The 23,853-nt window shown below is 39.4% G+C and overlaps 2 protein-coding genes across 7 annotated transcripts in view; one reads left to right on the top strand and one right to left on the bottom strand.

Moving 5' to 3' along the window:
- Nucleotides 1-9,307, bottom strand: part of LOC124407551 (cyclic nucleotide-gated cation channel beta-1-like) — a 54,185-nt gene extending 44,878 nt beyond the window's left edge. For 2 of the 4 annotated variants that reach the window (XM_046883794.1, XM_046883796.1), the window contains exon 1: nucleotides 7,155-9,307. In XM_046883794.1, the coding sequence (XP_046739750.1) occupies nucleotides 7,155-7,304 (150 nt within the window). In that variant the 5' untranslated portion in view covers nucleotides 7,305-9,307. The remainder of the gene's footprint in view (nucleotides 1-7,154) is intronic. The other 2 variants (XM_046883795.1, XM_046883798.1) reach the window with 2 other exon arrangements.
- On the top strand, nucleotides 5,884-23,636 carry LOC124407552 (SH2B adapter protein 1). Of its 3 annotated transcripts, XM_046883801.1 has the most exons (6): nucleotides 5,884-5,889; nucleotides 6,084-6,089; nucleotides 17,501-18,653; nucleotides 20,561-20,760; nucleotides 21,321-21,572; nucleotides 22,740-23,635. In XM_046883801.1, the coding sequence occupies exons 3-6, from the start codon at nucleotides 17,537-17,539 to the stop codon at nucleotides 22,884-22,886; spliced, it is 1,716 nt and encodes a 571-aa protein (XP_046739757.1). In that variant the 5' UTR covers nucleotides 5,884-5,889; nucleotides 6,084-6,089; nucleotides 17,501-17,536; the 3' UTR covers nucleotides 22,887-23,635. The 3 variants fall into 3 exon arrangements, with proteins under 3 accessions (XP_046739757.1, XP_046739756.1, XP_046739755.1); XM_046883800.1 differs by lacking the exons at nucleotides 5,884-5,889; nucleotides 6,084-6,089 and having other exon boundaries at nucleotides 16,969-18,653; nucleotides 22,740-22,925; nucleotides 23,023-23,636; XM_046883799.1 differs by lacking the exons at nucleotides 5,884-5,889; nucleotides 6,084-6,089 and having other exon boundaries at nucleotides 16,969-18,653; nucleotides 22,740-23,634.
- Nucleotides 23,637-23,853: the final 217 nt, after the last annotated feature.

The following is a 23,853-nucleotide window of genomic DNA, read 5'->3' as shown; positions in this document are numbered from 1 at the left end:
CAGAGCATCAACGAGTCTTATATCGGCCAGTATGACGATAACTTACTTGAATAAAATATCGTTGAATATTTTATGCGTTCGAAGAGATTTTATCCAGCTGTATGTATTTGTATATACTCACAGCTTGTATACTGTATATACTTTTGGAGGAGTTGTATTGCCTGGTACATGAGTCATTCCACGTTAAACCGCAGACTCTCGAAACGGACGAATTTTCAACTCTTCCCAAAGTTAAATTCTTGAATACGCTATTTCACGTAATTTAAGGATATTTTATTAGATTTTATTTTCAAATGTTGTATTTTCAGCCTCCTTCTATTTCAAATTTTGGTTTTGTAATTGTTGCACTTGTCTTAGACAGGCAAATCTTAGTTATTCAACATTGCCACGGGCATTAATAGTAATAATAATATCATCTTCGCCTCGAAAGAATACTACGAAATTTTTTGAAATTTTAGGGTCAGTTCTCTACAAGTTACACGATGTCGAGAATTGAAAAAAAAAATCAGTCACGCATGTTGATGTTTAAACGCTCATTACTTCGATTCTATTGTACATCGAACGAGGAACACGCTGGTATTTTTTTCACAATGCTATGTTACGTAGATCATGGTGAAAAAAGAAACTATTTAAATATTTCTACAAATAAAAAAAGACGTTTCGTCGCGAGGAAAATGAAATTCATATACCTACATGTCTCGAAAGTCAATTTCATTAGCTTCGACACGAGCCCTATCCAAACACTGTACGATGAATAGGTCCGGAGATAGGAGCGTTTGAAGATCACCGAGCGCGACTGTTTTGCCAGTCCTTTTAAAAAAAATTTATTTTCTTTAAACTCAACCCCTCGTATCTCTGAAATTAGTGACACTGAAATTCGAAATGACTTAACGAAATTCTCTCGATCAAAGATAACATATTCCCAAGCCTTTGTGAAATTTGTAAATATCGAAGTAAATTTTGTCTCAAAAGTGTTCGGTTTGACGGGGAATGACTTATATATATATATATATATATATATATAGAGAGAGAGAGAGAACACATCAAACATTTGAATCAGTATATTTAACTTCCTACTTGCACGTGATTCCAGCTTCGTTAATCATGAAAACTTCTACAGGGATTCCGGAGAACTTTCGTCTAGTTTGTAAGCTCAAAGCCTACTGAAATATTTATACACTCTCTTCGACGAAGTCATTGAGAATTTATGATTCATAATAAAATAAAATCAGCGCTATACTTTGGGCTTAAAGTATTCCACATACCGACGAAGTGTGGGTGACAAGAAGTGACAAATGTTGAAGCCATATATTCATCCGAAGGTTTCGCCCTTATTTTGTAAGGCACTGGGGGTGTAGGTGGTGTTTTTTTTTTCCCTACTTTTTCAACCTACTTTAAGTAAAGTTTTTTTCATGTTTTCCTGTACTTTATTTCTCCCCGAAGGAAAAGAAGCTTACGCGTGGATAAGCAAATGAGGTTGCGGTAACTTTGTTATACCGTATGTGAATAAATTTGAAGCAAGTGAAATCGGTGCCAATGAGATACATCGATCAACCGTAAAACGCGAAGGCAGAATTTCAAAAAAATAAAAAAAATAAATAAAAAAATTGTTCATTACGAGGAACAAAAATCTACAGATTAATTGCTATCGATAAATTGGCTCAGAGCAATATACGTGCAAAATCAAAGGACTTTAGGCTCGGCAGGCAACTTGGCGTTGAAACTCGTAACCGGTTTCGAGTTTGGGTGAAACTACTTTTATACGTGGGATCACTTGAAAAGCTCTTTATTTATTTACCGTTTGCTCTTCGCCAGGGTAAAACGATCTCTGCAGCTCGAATTACAAGGGTAGTTAACGCTCATCGACAAATAGATAAAACGGGAATTTCGCAATATTTTTGCCTTCCTGTACCTTGCTAATTCGGACAGTCACTGTCCTCATGTTACGCAAGAATCCGCATCCTAGCCGTCTTGGCAAGTTTTGTTTACTCTGGTTACATACTACTTAGGTAAGAGCTTTTCGTGGCGTGGCCCGTCATCTGCCTCGCATTCGCTATATTTGTCTATAGCGGTCCTGTGTGAGATTAATCGACGATGCGTGTGTTTCATGTAACACTTTTCTTCAATACCTTTTCAACCTTTTTCGTCTTTAATGAATTATAGCCCGACTTTTGGAGACTAGAAACGATCGAAAGTTTCATATGTGACGCCAAGTTCAACTTCGCAGTTTATTTCTTGAAAACTGTTTCTTTCAAACTGTGGGAATCCACAGTGTTGCGCTATTTTTTTATTTTGTGTGTTCGCTGTGAAATTTCCATTATATATACGCGGTTATATGATCATGCCAAACTGATTTAAGTGAAATTGACAAGGTAGAAATGTTTTTTTTTTTTTTTTGTTTTTAACAAAATGAGATCAAGAATAACGTCAAGTCTCACTCTTGAGGAAAAAATTTCACGTGGATGTGAAAATTTCTATAGGAAGTAAGTTCTCAGCTTCGTCAGAAAACGAAAAATAAGGTAAAAAACGCTCCTGCAAAGTCTTATGAAACGAGAAAATAACTTCGAACAATCGAGCCGAGCAATTCGACGGTCGCGACCATCGCCAATAATTACGGATTGATCGATCCTCCTGAATTTACGGTAAGCTGCTAAACAAGATCACCGTAATAACGACGTTATACTCACAAGGAGAGTATCAGACCTCCGGTTCATGGATTCTGCTGGAACATCCGCGGTTGCTTCTTTGCCCCAAAAATATGGAGCTCCTGGTGCGTAATTTCATCCATTAGGTCATTTTTCACTCTAAATTTAGGCCAAAGAAACACCCCAAGAAGTTCCAGCAGAATCTGTGGTCCGAAGGTCTGATACTCTTCTTGTCTGCAATTATAGACTATTTCAGACGCAAGGATCGGATCTCGTTCACCTATTAATACAACTTGTAAATCCCATAAATTATGAAATCTGGAGTTTCAAGTGCATACTAATTACCAATTACGGTCAATTTCGGCACCACAATGATTTGCAGTTAGAAATATCGCATGAAATACCTGCAAGTAAAAAATGTCTTTACTGTTCATTTTCGAGCGTTTGCGTCACAGGATAACCCAGCGGAACGTTATACAAGAAGCCACTATGAGCATATAGATCGAATATCCAGGTCCGGTGAAAAGACGTTCTCATCCGGCGCGTATACTTTTACACGTAAGGAACGATACGTCCTTTTTCTGGGGGAGGGGGAGGGGGAGGGGGAGGGGATAGAAAATCTGAAGATAAAGGGGAGAAGATCGAGAAGATGGAAAAGGAGCAAAACTAAGAGACGAGGGGGATTATTGCGAATTCTCTTCCGCGCACATACCTACCGCTATAACATTACTGAATGAATTTGAAATTGAAGCTGCGCAAAAGAAGGCAGCCGAGCTGCGTGCAGGCCGAACACGAACGCGACCATAAGACATCGAGGCGACGAGGCGTCGAGGACTCTGGAAGGGTGCGTGTGGGAGGTAGGACGACGGAGATGGAAAAGGGATGACGGAGGACGGAGGACGGAGGACGGAGGACGGAGGACGAGCGACGGGATAGCTCCGCGTAGCCGAGGACGTGGTCGTAGCACACATACCACCACCAAGCCAGCAGCATCGCCATCATCTAGAGGGACAGTGGTAGGTATAGAGAGTCGAGTCGAGTCGAGTCGAGAGAGAAATACGTCGGGTGGGGATATTGATCTTCCCTGGGAGTTGCCATGTGGCGAAACGCTGCAAGCGCGGACTCTCTCTCTAGTATTCTTTTCTTCGAGGAGAGAGACTTTCTTCTGTCTTTTACACGCTAGCGCCATGTTCGCTTCCATTCTCGATGTATGTATGCCTGCACATACCTCCGAATCTCATACATTAGCCGCAGGCTCGCTTGCAATTATTTTTTAGTAATTTTCATATCTTTCAGTTATTAATACTAAGATTCAAAAATTCTGTTAGTTTCAGACTTCCAGCTCTGATCCATCGACTCTTCAACTTTGAACAGATTGATTTTCATATTCGAATTTTTATCGTATCCTTATCGCGTGGTGGTAAAAGAATATGATCCAATAATATGACTCGATGTAGAATACATAGTCTGATTTTTCCAGTCATAAAATCGTTTCAGGTTTTAGGATATAAATTCTTAGGAACCGCAAGAAAATACATTCGTTCAAAAGAAAAATTATCTTTCCCAAATTTTTAATGTTTGTCTGAAGATCCGCATTTTTTTCACTTTTCATTTTTTCAAAGGGTACGACATTTGTTTTTTTGTTGTTTTTTTTTTTCATGCTGAAATATAGTTCTATAAATGTAAATAAAATAAAAATATTTCGCTGAAACATCTAGCCAAACATGGATTTTATGGTTGGAAATATCAGACTTTTCTGTACCAAAAACATCTTGGATCATTGTTTTTTTCTGCGATAAGGACACGATGAAAATAACGACACCTAAACCGTGAAAACTAAAGGTCTGAAACTTGCAAGATTTTTGCATCTTGGTATATACTGCAAGACATCAAATTCGCATTTAAAAAATTTTTAATTTTCCCCACATCCGTTTACAGATAATTGATCGATCTGCACATACATAAACCGAAAGTTTTCTGTGAAACTCCCCGCTCCACATCGGCTGGAGGGCACCCATAGAGACATTTAGAATATCCAGCGGCACAAAGTGTAACCCAAATTTCATCGAAAACTCCGGGTTTCATCTAGATTTCACTCCAAGCCGCGTATAATGCGTACCAACAAACTAACGGACGTCTGGAAGCGCCGCCCACAAACACCGTGTGTCTTTCGTTTCCCCGTGCAATTTCCACTTAATTCCCACTCTCGTTCCATTAAACCTCGCGCAGAGATTGCAATTAAAGTTCGTTCATTGCAAATTTTCTCACTATATCGGTAGCCGAGATCGCAGGGGCTGGCTGTATCTAAATTGAGGTTTGAGTCGTGACGGGCATTCGCAGGGCTGCTGATTCGATTCTCGAACGGAATGACCTCAGTTACCCAGCTATAGAATTAGGCCCGTTTACGCAGTAACCTTAACCGAACCAAAACATTTATATTCGGTAATCAGCACTCAGGAGCTGGCAAATGAAAGAAGGTTTTTGCCTTGTATACTTAAGAAAGAATATTAATTAGCCTAATTCGTAATAAAAACCTGACAGATTTTAGCATGCACAATAAAAAAATTTTATCCCTCATCCTTTTACGCCTAATTATGTATGCATTGCACAGCTGCACAAATAGCACGTTGACGGCTTATACGTTAAAGTGAAACTGGGACAGAAGCTGCAAATGTATAATGTAAATGACCAACCCAAATGAGAAGTGAGTTGAAAATTATTACAACTTAACCATCCGATCGTTAAACTAGAACCGGTGTCCGCGGCACGTATCCGCGGCAATGGCGAGCTGAAGTAACCGGAGGGTATCAAATCCCTCGATTGTCCGGGCGATGGCGAACAGTAGAGAAGGAATTGATATCTGTGTCAGGTATAGAGACTCGGCTGTAAAGTAACATGACTATAAGTATACGGTCGTAAGATTCTACCTTCACGTCTTTATAAAGCGTCAAAGAAGGATGACCGCAGATCGATTTTCAACTATTTCCCGCTTATCAGAGGTGGCAGAAATGGTCTCCACAGGGATGCAGGGACGATCGGACGGACTCTTTCTGATTAAGATTCAAATTTAGACGATTAAGTATACCTTCGGGAGTTTTTTTTTTTTTTTTAATAGAATCCGAAAAGATTTATATTCGCTTTCGGATTTTGAGGTAGAACTCGAGAAGGTCTGACGAGGGTAGCCGAGGTGCGTGAGACGAGATACAGGAATTGGCTCTGAATTAAAAATTATGTTAAAAAGAAAGTGTGTACACAACGGTTACATCTCGCGTTTTAATCGCCACCCCCTATCTTTTCCTTTCACTGAACATTCGCTTCGGTCTTGCCTATGCTTATATTATTTCTGTATAAGGTATAACCAAGGGTTATACACGTAATCCCGTTACGTTTAAAGATATTCATCTGTATTCCACGTAATTCAATTCGCGAAACGGTGAGGGGAGGGTTTTAAATATTACTCAGAGCAGCTCGACGAGACACCCTGCAGCCGCCTCCGTAGATTATACGTATACCTAACCCCGAATTACAAGGAGCGGATGTTTATCACGGAATCGAAGGAGATAGGGTCAGGTACGTTTATACCGACGAGAAACCAGAAGAGGGTATATATATGAAGTGTGGGAACTAACTGGTTTCCCTACGGATCGTTGAGAGGACAAGTGTCGTCTCGTCCGATGCCACGTGACTTGGAGAGCCTCTGATTCGGAGGGCTTGACTAATGGCTTCGCCGAATACGAAGAAGCCGGCATGGGGAACTACGGAGGGGAATTGGCTTTGAAAGTCGTATAAATTTCCCATTTGACCATGCTCTGCACACCCCGTGACCGGTGATTGACGAAATTTTGCCGAGTTTAAGCTTCGCAGCTTTAAAACTCTGCGGCACGAGCGAAGAGACACACAAAGAGACAGCTTCTCAACGGTGCTCGAACAGAGTGGAGGAATTAGAGTGAGTCACTGATCGTTAAACCTCTCATCGAGGCCAAGATTCGGGGGAATTACCTGCCCGCAAAACCCTTCCCGGTAATCCAACATGGCGTCATTTCGAACCCCGGCTTACATAATTATAACGTGAAAAGCGGTTGGGTGGTGTTGCAAATTGCAATCCATTCAAGTTTACGCAGACCGGTACAGGAATGATGGAACAACAGCGAAGACCGGTGGAATAAGATCGTAGAAATGGGAAACAGAATTGGACCGTCTCTGTACCATTTCTGGCCATAACCTCAGATTACAAACGATGAATATGGCCGCAACTGGTACAGTAACATGCATTTAACGTCTTAACTTCCGACTAACTTGTTTTCGGTCTGAAAAAAAATGCGATTTTGATTCCGTTCAAACCATGCGACAATAACTGGCGAAGCAGCTTACGTGAGAAAATCTGATGCATATTGTCACATAATTAATTATAATTATCGTCGAACTCGCATTTTCTTCCGAGCGAAAACAAGTTAGCCGGAAGGGTTAAGGCGTTCATGAATTTCACTGTAACCGACCCCCTTCACCTACCTTGAAATTCAGGCCCGCTGCGGGGTCGGACGGAGTGCGAGGGCCTCCGGCCTGGCTGGTGGCGCCGTAGCTCAGCTGGTGCTGATAACTGCACAGAATCTTCTTGTGAGCACTGGCCTGAGCTCGATACGCCGATACCGACAGTTTCATGTCTCCTCCCGTCTGGCTTTGGTGGGCTGGGATCGCCCTTTGTGCGTTTCGTGGGACATTTTCTCCGGGGGTTCCCAGTTCCTCTGTGATCTCGAGACCTCGTCGACAGAAGCGGTTGGTTTTGGTCTCTTGGAGGCCGCGAGGTGCCGTTTGTGTAATGATGGGATCGGGAAATTCCCTCCGTCCGCTCGAATTCTTCCCCTTAATAGGATCCTTTGATGCGGAAAACTAAAGAGATCCTTTTTACCGTGCGATAGTTGTTAGCACGAAGTGGCGTTTCCGCTTGAGTTGAGGGAGTTATCAGGGCTTGTATGCGATCTGAACGGCCAAGCCAATATTCTGTCATTTCCCGCACTATAATGGCCGCTTCCCAGGAGATATCTTCAAAACTCCATCCACGGTATAAGCCTTCAGAAACGGTGAGATAACTCGGCAAACTTTTCCCCGGAAATCCCCGAAGTGCGGGCCGTCCGGCGGTATAACGCCGCTCCTTAAAAACCACTTACGTTACAGAACTGGATTCCCTCGTGACCAAGGCGACAAGGGTCTCTCCGTGTAACGCGAAGTGCGATTAACACTTAGCTATATTTATTAGCAGATTCCACGTGCGTTTCGTTACTTTATAATATACATTTTTTTTAATCGAGTCTTTAGTTTCGTTTCACGAAATGATAAATTACGATTAAACCTTAGATTCACGCTTAATCAACAAAAAACGAAAAATAACAGGGTAAATTGTCGTGAAAATAATCACATCGCACCAACAGTTCGCAATTTCGACCACTAATTCCAACGGTAGTGTGGATTTATTCCAAAGACGGATAGTTTCTTTCTTGTCATGATGACGGTGAAAAGAATCCAGCAAAGGAACTTGGCCGAATGGTTAGTACACCGCTAAGCGTTCACAGCATAAGTGGATTATGGCCTCCAACGGCATAGCTTAGGTTCTAACATTCAGTAAGCCTTAGGTCTGTGCCCAGCCAGTACGTTATGTATATACATATGTGTGCGTGTGTGTAGGCACACCTATACAACACCCTATACTCGGACGTCTGCTATAACTGGATTAAATATTATAATAAATTCTATAAGAAACCTATGTTTGCATTTCTCGACCAAATGATTTTTAATACGACTCGACCAGCAGGGTTTCCGCAAAACGATTCAACCGTATCAGATATCCTGAACCTTCGAGTTACAGCTCAATGCAGCAGAGGATCGCAGAGGATATTATAGTAGGTGGAACAGAAAGATAGAAGGGGAAAAAATCGAATTTCAGACCGCTATATCCGGTCCCCTTGCCTCCTCCTAATCTCATTGCCTAACCCACCACCTCCGCGACAGCTTCGAGCTAGCTTTTAGTACTACAAAATTTTATTCACCGACCTTAAAGGCTACCGCTATTTACAGCCGCAGGGCTGGGCTGCAGGCGCGAAGTGTGGCGCCATGTAGGGAAATTGCTAAGAATCCTAATAATAGGTGTAATTTTGCAGAGCGTTATTGTAATGCACTACAGCTTTTGGTCAGACTGGTGAATACTGACGGAAGAATTCCGAATTCCAGATTGAAGACATTGTACCACTTTTCAAATCCTCTTCACTTTCATCAATATTATATACCTTGTTCAGATAATATTAATACACCAATATCGGGTTGTTACGCATTTCGGAGGATCAGCCATTGCTCGTCCGTTTTTTTCTACAAATGTATAACAACTTTCGAACGAATTCACATCGACGTCAGAATTTCATCGGTAAACCGTCACTCACTCGCGTTCGTCACCAACCTCGAACGTCGCACAATAATCAATCGTCCTAACGTTACTTTGACAATATACTCTTTTCGTTTTCCACCAAGACGTTTAGCCGAACCGCGTTTACACTTTCCTCAGCAATCGCTGTCACTCGGAGCGTGTTTGGTCCGGCCGATTTTCTGACCAGTTCAATCCTAACGTTCTATTCTTCTCATTAGCTAATTTGCGGTTGTGATTATTATTATTATTATTATATTATATTATTATTATCGTTGGGGTTTTCATTTATATTATCTATTTCTTCTTCAATTTGATTCTACATGGACGGAGAGGCTGAAAATCACGTGCGATGATAACAGTTTTGGGCGACGTGTAACGAGATGAAAAAACAAGTGAAAAAAAAAAAACAAGGGTCCTAAGTGTTCCCGCGGAGGAGAAAAAAAACCTGCCACGATATCGCCGCGATAAACACCGAGATAATCGTATTATAAGGGCTGTTTCTCCGCGCACGTGTTACAATGCCACGAAAGTCACTGGCCCCTCGGCTGCGGGGCGAGGGTTGGCGAGGTTCACGCCGCGCTCTTCGTACTCTGGTAGCGAGACCCCCACTACCACACCCAGCATTAAAAACCGAAATCCTCCCCTCGAAACGCGCAGGCTCCTGCCTCGCAGCCACTGGGGAAACACCCCCGCCGCCTCGGCCTCTCCCACACACCCCCGCCTACAGAAATGCATATATGTATGTATATAATGTACCTACGTATGTATACAAACCCCTGTTATATGCGTCTTACGCGATATATAGACCAGTGTGTTATATACTAGGTGTACGAACCATTGCATTATAGACTATATGCATAGCAATCGTGCTATATGTAAGTATATACATGCACACATTTGTTTTACGGACCTGCATCCGTATTGTGCAGGGTGCAAGCCTCGGAGGAAATCCAATCTTACGATATTTAATGGGAATAAGACGTCGAGGTGACATCTTTCGAAATCAGTGAACTATTTAATTCGGATTCAGGGCATATAGTTATAGGGAGGGAGGGAGGTTTACTTTTATCAGTGGCAATGACGCTGCGAGATATAGAAAAGCTGAATATTTAACTACGTTATAGCGTGGTAACTAATAATGATAGTCCGATTCTTACCGAGCTATTGTTTCTCATCCAAGTTAACGCTGCTTACTTGTTTCACCTTGCGGACACAGAAGCCGCACCAATTACCTCGTGTTATTATCTATTCTATTCGATATCCTGTTGTTGGGGATCGTTGACTCGGTCGTTGGGCTAATTGATCCGGTCTCATGTCTTTGAAGCGTTATATATATTTAATGTGAAGATATGACTGTAAGAAATTTTCAAACCCGTGTACATAATTAATGAAACCGTGCTTTGCTCGTGAAAGGAAACCCAACGGAATTGCTTTTTTAACCTGCACATGGCAAAGGCAGGTCTTATTAAAAATTTTCAACAAAGTAGCCCCGTGTCATAAATATGTACAGATTATACCTGTCTGTATTACATTAGGATACTCGTCTCTCTTAACAAGTGACTAAGAAAAATTTTATTTGTTATATTTAGTAAAACTTCATATATTGTTGATATTACGCGAAAATGTGGTGCACTTAACCATTTAGTGTAATTATAGCTGGAAATATTACACTTTCTGGTTGACACGTAGTTAACTTTTTTCTTTAGGTTGAATAAATTTTTTCAGTCAAATAAGGTCTTGACATGAATGCAATTTTCAACCAACATCAAATCATCGCAGTAATTGCAAAAAAAATTACCATATGTGAGTATAATCGAAAAGAATAGTAACACAGACTGAACTTTCTGATTTAAACTACAAAACTCATTTTTGTCTTGTACCCAGAACTACGTTTGTCATTTATGGTAGAAACTGGAAATAGTTAAGAACTGTGTATTAATCACAACTGTGAGAAGTTTCTCTCGGCGAGGAATTTGTGAAGTCTAGGAGACTATTCGGATACCAAATTTTTCAACGATCACCCGAAAAGCAATAGAAATTCGATATAGACTAGATTACATCATAAGTAATATTACAATGAATCGAGGTACAGGTGCGACTGCGTCCAAATTTGTGGGATAAAGTAATTGCGAAATACGTGGAATTCATTGATTACTTCCAACATAACGCGGTTTCCATGAGATTTGAATAACCTCTCGGCAACCCCTAGACGCTGTTTGCTAGTCTGTTCAATTTAAGGTAATGCATATAAATGTAGAGTACGTTATACATATACGTGCCAAGTATAAAACGGCAGAAAGATGAAACGAGGATTTTCAGCGCTAACAAGAAAACCATTCTCGAGTGGAGCGTTCATATTTCGAGGCGTTTCCCTACTTGAAAATCATTAATTAAAACCTCACCTCATTGAAGTACTCAGGTACGACGTACAGAAATACGAGTATCTACTCGCGTTGAAGTTCAGCTAGTATAATTTCATCGATCCGAAGACGTAATTTATACGATATTAAATTCGATTTTGAGATGTAATTATATTTTATTTACACAGAAACTCGAAAGCGAAATCATCCGTTTAAACGCAACGAAATACTTTCGTAATAACGTGCGAGCACAGTTCCTCGATACCGTTTCGCGCAATCGATTCTACCACGAGGGTAAATTAAGTGAAAGTGTATACAAATCAGTTTGCCTAATTGGACAGGTTCCGGTTTCCACAGACGCTGCGGTGACCGGTAGCGTGATAAGCTTTTCAAACAGTACCATATTTTCAAGACAGTATAGATATAATTGTTACCTGGATACCAAATTTAGTTAAATAATGGAAGCAATTAACTATGGTAATAATTTTCCCTAAACATCTGCACCTGGCCAATTATTCATCTACGGTTGAATCAAGACTGACGAAGATAAATTCTGCGTGACATCGAGCATATGAGATACCGGATGATTCAGATTATTGAGAGTACCGACATGCTAATATTTTTTCCGTTGATGTGTAGACGCGCCAAGCGACGGTGACATGATTAGCGTTGTTGTAAATCAGACTTACGTTAAAGCCCTTCGTGGCTGCGGCGCTTAATTTTTTTATTTTTATTTTTATTTTTACTTATTTTTTTATTTTTTTATTTTATACAAATCGAAATCTCTTTCGATCCTTGTAAATAAATCATAATTTCTGACCATTAATCTACGCTTTAGCTTATTGGCATTGGCAAGCAAATAAAACCGTCACGTATAGCTCTGCTTGATACAGATCTATACGCCACCATAAGTGATGGCCGTCCTACCAGAACCAGAGTTTCGTATCCAAATTGTTATGGCTGTCACTAATTTTCTGATTGGCATTTTTTTTCTATCCCTGACGTTCTAAGATTTGATCAAACCCAGTCATTGACGAACGAAATAACAGTTTTCGTATTTATAGAGCGTACAATACGGTTTTACAACCCGAGTGCTTGGCGTGATCGTACGAGGGTGTAAATCGTTACGCTCGTGATAAGAACAATATTTTTTGCCCTACGAGGCGTAAAATTGGAAAGCATTGCACAAAAATTGTGAATAAGAAGGCAGGAAAAAGAAGAAAAGGATACAAGAGTGAAGCCACCATCGAGGGGTTGGGGCGGCGGGACGCCCCCTGAAGAACAATAATACATTATTGTTCAAAAATATGTTTAAGCATATTTAATAAAAGTAATGACGATATAAATTTTTTGTTTCACCACAGAAGGGTTTTTAACTAAACAAAAAAAAATGAAGCGAGTTCAATCAATCTTTATCAGTTGTTAATTTTTGAATTTTCAAACTGAAAATGAAAATGAAAATTGTTAATTATGCCTCCCAAAGCTTGTGCCGTAATTTCAACCTTTTTCATTTTCAACATACCGGTGTGTAAAACGCTATTTTACACCCACAAAACGGACCTTAAATTCCCATTTTACGCCTACGTAGAGCAATAAATCTTTCATTCCCGTCACTGATAAACAGTGTGAGTATTGCTTTGATATTCTTGCACAAACTTAGAACGATTTATGTCGACGGTGAATCCAAAGTCATTAATAATTTTGTTCAACAGTGTCAACTAGTTAATTTTTCCCCAATGTATAATAAAAACGCCGCCATAGCGAAGCAAAGTATAATTTCATTGATTACACCGAAGGGGCTGCAATTTTTCTACCCCCTCATCCTTGTACCATAACTCTGGATGATTAATTGTTTTACGCAGCTCGACAATATAACTATCGGAAAAGTGTATACAAGGTATGAAGGGGTAATTTGAACTTCCGTACTAATTTTTACGAGAGTAAAACACCGAATCTCGTAAAAATAAGCATACACCAGCCTGCTCGATAATCAGATAAGGTTTACGTTTGTAAACACGTGCCAAAGTGAGGGTTAACTTTCCTTTTATATACCTGCTTCGGGCCTATACCTGCAGTGCTTATAAACTCTTTGCAAACTTTGTTAAAATTTGAAAATTTTATCTTACAAAGCTGAATTTGCTGATGAGGAGACGCTTAGATGAACTAATCGATAACGAAAACGAGTCACTGGATTATTTGCAACGAAAGTGTGTTTCTTTCTGCACTAAAGGTGCTTTATAAAAGTTTAGAAAGTTCTGATATATATGTTAAAGTCTCTCCCACAAGATGATCGGATTTTATTAAAATTTGAAACTGTCGTATTTTCCAGTGAGTTACCACAGCGAACAGTAATTACTTTAACAAAAACGACTTCAGTGTTTCACTATATAGAGTTCAATTTTATGTTATATATGAACACCAGAGTTAGATAAAACCAGATATAATTTAACAATGTTCAAATTACCTAGCGAATTTTAAACGCAGCTATTTAACTTGTCTATTCGAGTAAAAACGGAATATCGTCTATATTCACGTTTGACTTCAAGTTCTTTCGTAACTCGTCGTTATCATTATTCTTATTATTATTATTATTATAGTATCCGCTGGAATCACAAGCTTGACATTAATAAGACAGATTAATTATACCTCGGATTATCAATTAGGCCGACGGAGAGAATGGATTTTTTTTTATAACGAACCCCGAACCCCACATTGTGATACATAATACCTACCTACCCATTCAACGGAAAGGGTATGTGTGTATGTACACACATTGTACATTGTACAACCAACCTACTTCGATATCGATAGATGCTTGCCTATCTCGGTATCTGCGCTATTCAATTTTTTATGAAAAAAATCAGACCACCGAGGTAATTACAAACGGGATAAGGCGACGAGGTGGTCGTAAATATGAGATGAAATTAAATGGCGACCCTGGGAGAAAAGCTTCACGGGAAGAACCAGGAAGTCTGTATAACGGTAGAAGCTGGCCTTCTGCGATTGTGTGGGTTTTGTTGTCGCTGTCAAGCTCCGACAGATAGGGGATTTACCAAATCTGGGGAATCTCATCAGCGGTTCTGCCCGGCGGTCGACGTCGACGCGTTCTTCAGCAGACGCGTTTACAAGCTTCAGCTGGTCCTTTCAACACTCCTTTTATTCACGAGGCTAAGATTATACCAAAGGGATTAATGCATCGTCATCTTCGTTTAATATCGCGACTGTTTCTTGTACATACCGGGTACATACCTTTATCTATACCTATACCTATACCGGCGTCTATATATATCTATGTAATTTATGCTATACAGGAAGCAAACTTTCCGCATTTACGTCCGGAAAGATATCGGGTCCATCGAATGGTATAGATACATAAAAGGAAGCCTTGCAGAGAATCGATTTGCGAGCTGCAAATCGGAAGATAGAATCTGTGCAGTGTAGCTACGACTTGGTAGAAATATATGTACATATTATACCTATAGATTTCCCTCGTATAAACACGATGGACGAGTATATAGATGCGGGCAGAGTGCGACGGAATTGATTCTAGCCATGCACGTGTTACCGAATCTATCAAATCAACCGTTTCGCCATTGCCATCCTTTTCTAGTTTTTCATTTACTTAACATGTTTTCTGAAACTTCAAGCGCAATGTACCGTTCGCTGAATTTTATTTTATCGTACAGTGTGCACATTTAGTGGGCTTCTTGTCGGTATGTATGGAGTTGTAATCCCCAAATTAAGGAGCCTTGTTTTAGAAGGCCTACAGGGTGGAGATAGATCGTTACGAAGATCAGTGAGATTCTGGATCAACGAAGAGATCTATTATATGGGAGACGGCAAATTAATTGCTTTGTTGGCTCAGGATGATAAAATATGAATTTGCAGGGTACTCAGTTTGTATAATGAAGAATAGTATATCCTGTGACAAGGAGGCAAACTCTATCTTTCGGGTCGAGCATAAGTTTGCAATATGAGTCGTAGGTGAGCCGAAGACGAATATTGCAAATACGTGAGGCGAGACTATGTTACGCGTTTTTTTACGAAGCACGAAAGTGAGATTAGGGTCGCGTAATGTCAGATTTGTATAGAAAAAACCACTTTAATTTCGACGACTTGAAATTGAAAGTGGTCTTTTCTGTACTCCGCGCATGCGCATTCGCAGACTCACGTGACCGTCATAAAAACGGGTACTTTGCGTACGAAGAACACACATGGAAAATCGCGTAAAACATGCTCGCGTTTTATATAAAACTGTTTTCATTCAACATTCGCCGGCATCATTTATGCAATTATTATGGTTTGGTATTACGGAGACGTTCCTTTGTAATAAATTTTCTTTTCAACCGAAGCATGTCTTCAGAAAATTTGTAAGCTATCTGAAGGGAAGAGTTCAAAGTTTCTTATCCTTTTTGGTTCACCTCAGCTAACTGATGTTTCGATGGCGCTGAACAAACTCGGTACATCTGCAAGCTGCCTTTTCAGCACAGCGTAATCGTTAACGATCATACAACCTACTATGCGAACATTTGCTCCAGCAGCTATTCTCTCAAGTGTTTTCGTACAGCAAGATATCAAGTGATCTCTCGGTAAATTTCATGCGGCATTTAGGGAAACATGGTTTAATTGGAATAATTACAAGCCATATACATATAGTTAGCGCGACTGAGGTTGAAATAATATCGTTATGACTAATTGATTATACCCCCATGCACGGCTGTGATATCACATGTCAAATCGGTTATCTGGTGTGGATGTTTTGATTCTAATACGAATCTATTTGAATGGAATGTAAAACTCCGTTATAGCTAATTTTGGGACAACAATTGCAGTGCCAATCGTGATGAGCGATTAAAAAAAAAACTATCAAGATAATCAATTCATCTGCTCTGCGACTGAAAAAAATGAGTAAGCCTTTATACAGCAGGGAGAAATGAAACCAAGCATTGTTTATAACGATTTAACGATTAACGCATAACGATTTTTTATCCATCTGCTAGGAATTACATTTGACTATTCAGCACTGTAAAAACACTTAAGCTTGACAGTCTGTACTCTTCACGACGCTGAGTAACAATGCACCTTGTTCGACAATATGATTACGGCTATCCTGCTACTTTTCTAAAAATTACTATAAGCAAAAAAAGAAAATAGAGAAACATTCACCGACACCTTGAAAGCACTATGGATTATACATTACTCGTTTTAGGTAAGGAGCTAGAGTAAACGGATAGGATATCGCATCAAAATGTGTAACCTGAGTCTATTCCCTTGAAAAGCCTTCGAGAATCTGAGGTAGAGGATGTTAGTTCTGCAAATGTAGATCATACGTTCGGCCGGCGGAAGAAATTGAAACGTGAGTACAAAGACGAATGACTCATCGCGATAAATCATACGGATCTTTGGTTTCTTGTTTGAAAAAAATCACAGGGATCACAAAAGTCTTTGCAGATTCCATCCTTACCGTCGACGGACTCCCTTACCGATCGAAATCCTCAAACATATCAGCGAATGCTCACAGCAGTTATCAGTGGAGCTGATCAATTCGATGATCGTTCGCCGGTAAGTAAGAAGATCTTAATTTCGCTGTAAGCGGTAGTAACTACTGAAATACACAACGAAAATAAATACAAGAAGATTGCGGCGGCGCCGGCATCAGCAGCGGAAGTGGAGGCTGGTTGAGCCTCTGCGAGCAAAAGGAGAGGTTATCACGCGAGGCCCGTGTGTAACAGTGATTGATCTCCGTAAACAGGTGCATCTCGATTGAGCGTTGATTAGTCGGCATTTATTAGGGAGTAACGCGCGTCGAATGTGATTCACGTACGCGGTACGATGACCGGAATTATTTCACCGAGTAGATAGTACCGAGCGGTACTTAATTGGTACAAAAACAAGTAGCTTAGTGTATGGGTGTGTATGGATGGTTATTAACAACGTTGTGAAAGGCGAATATTAAAAGAAAAATCAAAAGATAGAAGAAAAAAAGGAAAAAAATCCAAAAATCAAAACAACAAATAAGTAACAAAACAACAACGACAGGTAAACAAACACGCATGCAAGTAGTGAGTTGAAACAAAATCAAGCTACAAAAATTCTACAGCAATAGAGCAATAAGAATAATGAGTGTTTACAACAACGCCGAGGGTGCGGACAACTGGGCAGAATTTTGTGACAGGCACGCCCGAGCGGCGGCGTCTGATTTTGCGAAGGCATTCTGCACGTACGTTAATCTTAACCTTCCGGAAAGCGCGAGGGCAACCCTATCGCATCGCGATTTTCTGCGAAAATTTGTCGACACATTTTGCGAGCATTTTGAGACGGAATTTTTGCGCCGTAGCACGAGGTCACCCTCCTATGACACGCGACTCCACAACCAGGCTTCCGGCAACGACGTCGACGCGAACCCTCCGAATAATCAAAACAACACTAGACCGCCGGTCCGGGCCTCGTCGAACGAAGAGTTCAGCGATTACTCTGAACAGGATGGCGAACCGGTCTCACCGAAGCCGGTGCATAAGCCGTTCTTCCGACGTCTGTCTTTCAAGGGTCTCAAAAAGGGCAAAGGATTCTTCCACAAGCAACAGAGCGACGAGGTCGAGTTATCTCACAGCGAGCACAGAAGGGACAAACACTCCAAGGCGAAGCTGTCCAAGATTGTCGTCGAGTGCAGGAAGGAGGGAATCGTCAATTGCCTAATAGGTGAAAACATAGACGGAACCCAAAAGTGGGAGAAGTGTCGACTCGCCCTTGTCAAGGCCATTGGTGGTTACATGCTCGAATTCTACTCACCACCAAAGGCCTTCAAGCCGAGAAGCGGCGTGTTTTGCTTCAGGATAACAGAGGCGAGGGAAACTACTGCTCTGGAAATGCCGGACCATGAAAATACCTTCGTTCTCAAGGCTGAACAGAACTTAGAATTCGTTATTGAGGCTCACGATTCTAACGACATGCGATCTTGGCTTGCTACTATCAAGTACTGCATGAGATCTGCACCTACTACTTCCAACGCCACAGGCTCTACACCTGGCGATCCCGCCGCTAATTCTGTTGCTCATAGTTCTAACTCCGACGGGGAAAGGGTCAGGGCTAATTCGGCGAGTAAAAATACAAGAACGATCCAGGATCATCACAGTCTTGAAGAGCAGGGAAACCCCCCTGAGTTACCTCCACGGCTCAGACTCAGTAGCAACAGTAATTTGGACCTACTTTATCCCTCGCATCAAGAAATGGAGGAATGTGAGTGTTCTAAGATTGTCTTAAACGTGAGAAGCTGAGAACGGTCTGAGAGTTTTACTCACAGAATTCTTGGCGTCGCTGCTATAAATATTGGAAACGTTCGAGGGATCTTAAAAGTTCTGGAATTGCCATTTGCATGATTTAGATTGTTGACCATTCGAATTCAATTTACTATTATAGTTGGAATTTTTCGGCTTACATGTTTCCACTCTTCCAATTTATTTCGAGAATTTGAGTACTTTCATTTTTGTAATGACTCACCATACTTTGCAGGATTATTGGAGCTAGGTATGCAAAAAATTCATTATTGCACAAGTCACGTTTTCGTGTATTGCTAATATTTTAAGCGAAACAAATCAACTTGACAAAAATCTGTTTTACATATCTGTACAATTTCTATATAAGTAATGTGTGCATAGTAGCATACAAATATCACAGAATGTATTTTTCATACAAGGATGAAATTAGTAACGTTACTATTACGATGCATATTTAGGAAAAATCATTGTTTCGCAAATTTAGGAAATATGAAATTTAGCTAACCATGATAAACGAAACATACTCTTATTTTGAAAAGCCGACTCCTTGAAAGTCATTTTAAAATTGTCCTGGAAACTTGGCAATAAATATGTCATTATAACAATATATACTTTTTTTTTAGTAATGCACCATGAAACCAGGATTCAGAAAGGGATAATGAAAAAGTGTAATGTAACGTACACAAGTCACAAATTTTATAATATGAAAATAGTGGCAAAACTTCACAATTGATGAACAAGTTGTACCATAAAGTAGTTAGCATCAAGATTGATTTTTGTTTTTCCATAATCAAAGAAAGAAACTGACAATTTTATTGAAAAAATCACGCCGTTCAGTTGACTTTTCGAGTATGGAATCTAGTCAGAATCATGTTGAGATAAGAAAATGGCAGAGTGCAAAATCATTGAATTTAATGAAAACAAAGTCTTCTCGAGATAGAAACATCTTGTAATGTATAGTATTTTTAAAACGTATTTGCAAATGAATTTTCTCACAAATTTTCAATAACATTGATATAATTGTTGATGAAACAGGAGTATATCTCTAAAAACCTAACAAAGTTTCACATACACGGGTTTTCTTGAACTGCTACTAATGAGCTAAAAAAAAAGGTCGAAGCTCTATCTGTCGAAACTGTATCTACCAAGATTGCTAGTTGTGGCATTATAAAATTAGAAAAATGATAACCTTGTTGAGCTACAAAATGATACACAAGTATAATCTCTCTAAAATCGTATTCGCGAGAATTAATGATCTACACAAATAAATATTGTTATTAACAACTTCGTTTGGAATATGCATAACTAATCCTGGTCCGCAAGATGATTAGATGTTTTCGGAATTGAGAATGTGAAATTTAGAAAGTAATGATTTTAGTTTATCTCTTGATAATTTTCATCCAGAGAAAATCATCATGACAAACGGGAATTCGTTTAACAAACGGAATCATCCGATCTCTCTAAACTTTGAAAAAATAACAGCATTCAAGGTAATGCATTGTTCAATTTAAAATCAATAAAGCCACTTGTAATCAGAACTGTAATTTAATAGCATTAGATTAGGATTATTTTAATCATTATATATATTAATAGATTGTATTAAATTATAAAGGTAATATATTAGGATCCAAACATGGTAATTATCCCAGTATTTGAAATATCGAATAGTTATAAAACGAGTTATTACTAGTTTGACCAGTCGTTATATTTCCAGGCCAGTTCTGTAATACAAGAGCTGAATTTAGAAATAATGACTTGAAATATTTAAGTGAAATCCTGCCCCATTCGATGCATATAGATTACCGGGCTTATGATGTTTTCACTGAACCCATTTTACAGCATTGATGATATTTTTTCAAATATTTTTAGTATCTGGTAACGACGGAGATTTAGACTTGTCGACCAGCTTACGTGAATATCGGTGGTTTCACGGAACATTACCCAGATCAGACGCAGCACAACTGGTCCTTCACAGCGCAGCTAACGGGCATGGAGTATTCCTAGTCCGGCAAAGTGAGACCAGGAAAGGGGAATTCGTTCTGACGTTCAACTTTCAAGGAAGAGCAAAGGTAGATTATTCTACATTGGCTCAGTCGTAGTAGGTAACATATCGGAACAACCCTTAGTGATCTTGCATGAATCGAAGTATTTCCTGGAAACACATTTGTTAAGCTGAAAATTTTGATCAAAATAAGCGTACGAGAAAAGAAGTTGCAATGTTTCAATGAAAACACTTCTTTGCATTAAACTCCAATTATGAATATTTGAGATACGGTTTGTGAAAATGTTATATTAACACTTATTTCTCGGTTGAATTACATTTGATGTGCGGCAGATACAATGAATGGGTAGTTATTTGCTTAGCAGATAAGTCAGTAATTTTTATGATATTCTTGAAAGTACGTTCGAAGCACTACATTGTCAGTTTAATATCCCTAGATACTTCCTGACTAAGATCTTCATGAATGATGGAATTGATTCTCTCCAGGGATTGTAATAAATACACCAATTGGTCGAATAAAGAAAAAAAGAAACAATTTCACCTCAATCGTGTCACATCCCATGATTATTTTGTATCTGGCTGTGTATCGTAGAAAGGTAATTTTTCAATAAATTTTTGCAATGATAGCACCTACGAATGACGTTGAACGATCAAGGACAATGTCGAGTTCAACACCTCTGGTTCCCAGCAATCCATGACATGCTGGAACACTTTCGACAAAATCCCATCCCTCTGGAATCTGGAGGTACAGCGGACGTGACATTAACAGAATATGTGGTGGCTAATCCTGCCAGCCGGCCTACGCATCACGTGACAACTGGAGCTAGCAGCCAACAGCCTCAGGAACGAAGGCCGGCAACAGCCCCAGAGCCCAGAGAAGTAAGACTCAGCAGCGGCAGTCTAACCCCTCTTGAGTGAGCGCGAGTGGCCGACTCCCACAGTCTGAAGTCTGAAACTACAGACAGTGAGTAGATACACGATAAAGCGAGGACGGTGGTGGCCCTTTTTCAGATCTCAAATCCTAAGGGTAGGTCGATTCCAAACTATCGTATAATCGGCATTGATCCAATTGATTCACCAGTTTTTAAATGGATATGATTTTGTTGATATTGACTAGATTCTTGCACTAAAATGAAATATTGTGAATTGTTCTAAGGTACATTTGTAGTTGATCGATTAATTTTCACTTTTCTCTCAATAGCGCTTCTATGAAAGTGAAATGAGTTTACAAATTTTTTTTTTATGTCTAAATGTTCTAAAATTGAATAGAACATTATAACATCCAGGTTCGACAATTTCTGTTTTATTCTGGCTAAAAGGGAGCATGCTATTAGACTGACTATGTTTGTCCAAAATTCGAGTTTCCCAGTAGATGTTGCACTGCCATTTGAAAAAAATTGATTTATTGGAAATCTGACCTACACCTGATAGGAGTTTAGACGCTTAATGTTAGCAATTCGTACATATTTCTCATCGTTCAATCTCAAAAGCTTTGCTATAACACGAAAAAGAGATATGAAGTGTAAAAATATGACAGTGGGGGGAGGGGCTCGCTTTTAAATAAGGTATAACTATAATTCATACAATTTCTGAATGGTGATATCGTTTAATTACCTTCATTATCATGTGATTTATCACACTGGTAAATTATTCTTTAATCAACTATCATTCAACATTTTTAATCACCCATCAATTATTCATCATTTTTAATATTCCTATGTGTGTAATAAGAAAATAGAAAAGGAGTATTTGTAGTCAAAATGCAAGTCAAGAGGTGAAGTTGACATTATTAAAAGATTCTCACTTTGTTATTTATGTTCGACCATACAGATTTCAATTATTTAAAACAAAAAAAAAAAAACTATCAGTTTGCCTTGACAAAAAATTAATTACCGAGCATCTCATCGATTTATGAATGGTGCTTGAATCTCAGGATGAGCAACTTCTATCAACTGGAACTCTTGTACTAGCGATTTGTCTACAAATGGATATATTACCAGACTTTGAAGCAGCTTGCAATGTTTCATTCGCTATTGCATGAAACAGGTGCAGACTCACGGTGGACCAATAAGAACTCGCGCCGAGTCACTGGAACGTTTAGAACAACAAAATATCGCAGAACAACAGCTGCAAGTGACAGGCTCGGGATCGTCAGGTGGCAGAGCAGTGCAAAATACATATAGCTTTCTTTGACGCTGGCTCTGGAGCAACATATTATCAGGATATCATCCGGTTAGCCCATCTGACTAATAATGTTCTATATTCACCTATTTAATGTAAATAGAAAATCTCTTCAACACGATTCAGTTGATGATAAATTTCATTTTAGAAGTTTGTGCTGATTTATGGTCGACGTCACATGGAATTTTAGGGTGTATACGCAGCGGAAAAACGGGAATACCGGGGAAAAACCGGGAATTTTTCTTACCGGAAAAAACACGGCAATTTTCTGGTAATCCGTGATGATAACATAAACTTTGCACAATTAGTGCACAATTCATACTTTTTGGGGAACATATTTTCCCGTTTTACTTACTTGACATTGTATAATAGTATCGTACGTCTAATGATACAAGAACGTATGCAGCAAAAAGGCGATTTCGATGATGAAAGGGCGTATAATTTTTTCTTTTTACGAAATTCGCTTTAAAGGTACTCACAACGTATATCTACATTAAAATTTTCCGAAAAAATGATTAAAGGTAAAAGGCCTTATGGTTGATGGATCCACGCTTTCCGCACCAAAGTATATTTTCATTTATCACATTTATAAATGATATCAGGTTGCATCCGCCATTATTGTGTTTTTTTCGTGATCAACGCAAAAACCTCTGATGAAGTTGCGAGGATGATAAGTATTTTGAAAAGAAATTTAAAATTTCGTCTGTCAAAAAATAATATCGGACGTAACGGTACATCCGCCAATTTTTTTTCTCGCGCACACTTTGAAAATCTTTGAACCGTAGATTCGTCGATTTTGGAGAGAATGTTTAAAAAGTTTTATTTTCTAAAAAAATAATACCAAACGTAACGGTATAAGATCATATGTGGGCACATGCGACCGTGAAAATTAGAGAACGTGATTATATTTTATAAAGTTCATGATGAAAAGGCATAACAGACAGTACTGACGACCTTTTACCATTAATTGATCCATTCT

The sequence above is a fragment of the Diprion similis genome, chromosome 6 (assembly GCF_021155765.1).
Source record: "Diprion similis isolate iyDipSimi1 chromosome 6, iyDipSimi1.1, whole genome shotgun sequence".
Taxonomy (NCBI): domain Eukaryota; kingdom Metazoa; phylum Arthropoda; class Insecta; order Hymenoptera; family Diprionidae; genus Diprion; species Diprion similis.
This window is presented reverse-complemented; position numbering and strand designations above follow the sequence as displayed.

What these genes read in the sequence shown, in the direction of transcription:
- LOC124407552 (XM_046883800.1), top strand. Translation starts at nt 17,537, where the DNA reads ATGAGTGTTTACAACAACGCCGAGGGTGCGGACAACTGGGCAGAATTT. An exon ending in GCATCAAGAAATGGAGGAAT is followed by an intron (nt 18,654 to 20,560) that starts GTGAGTGTTCTA and finishes AAATATTTTTAG; the next exon opens with TATCTGGTAACGACGGAGAT. An exon ending in CAGCCCCAGAGCCCAGAGAA is followed by an intron (nt 21,573 to 22,739) that starts GTAAGACTCAGC and finishes TGCATGAAACAG; the next exon opens with GTGCAGACTCACGGTGGACC.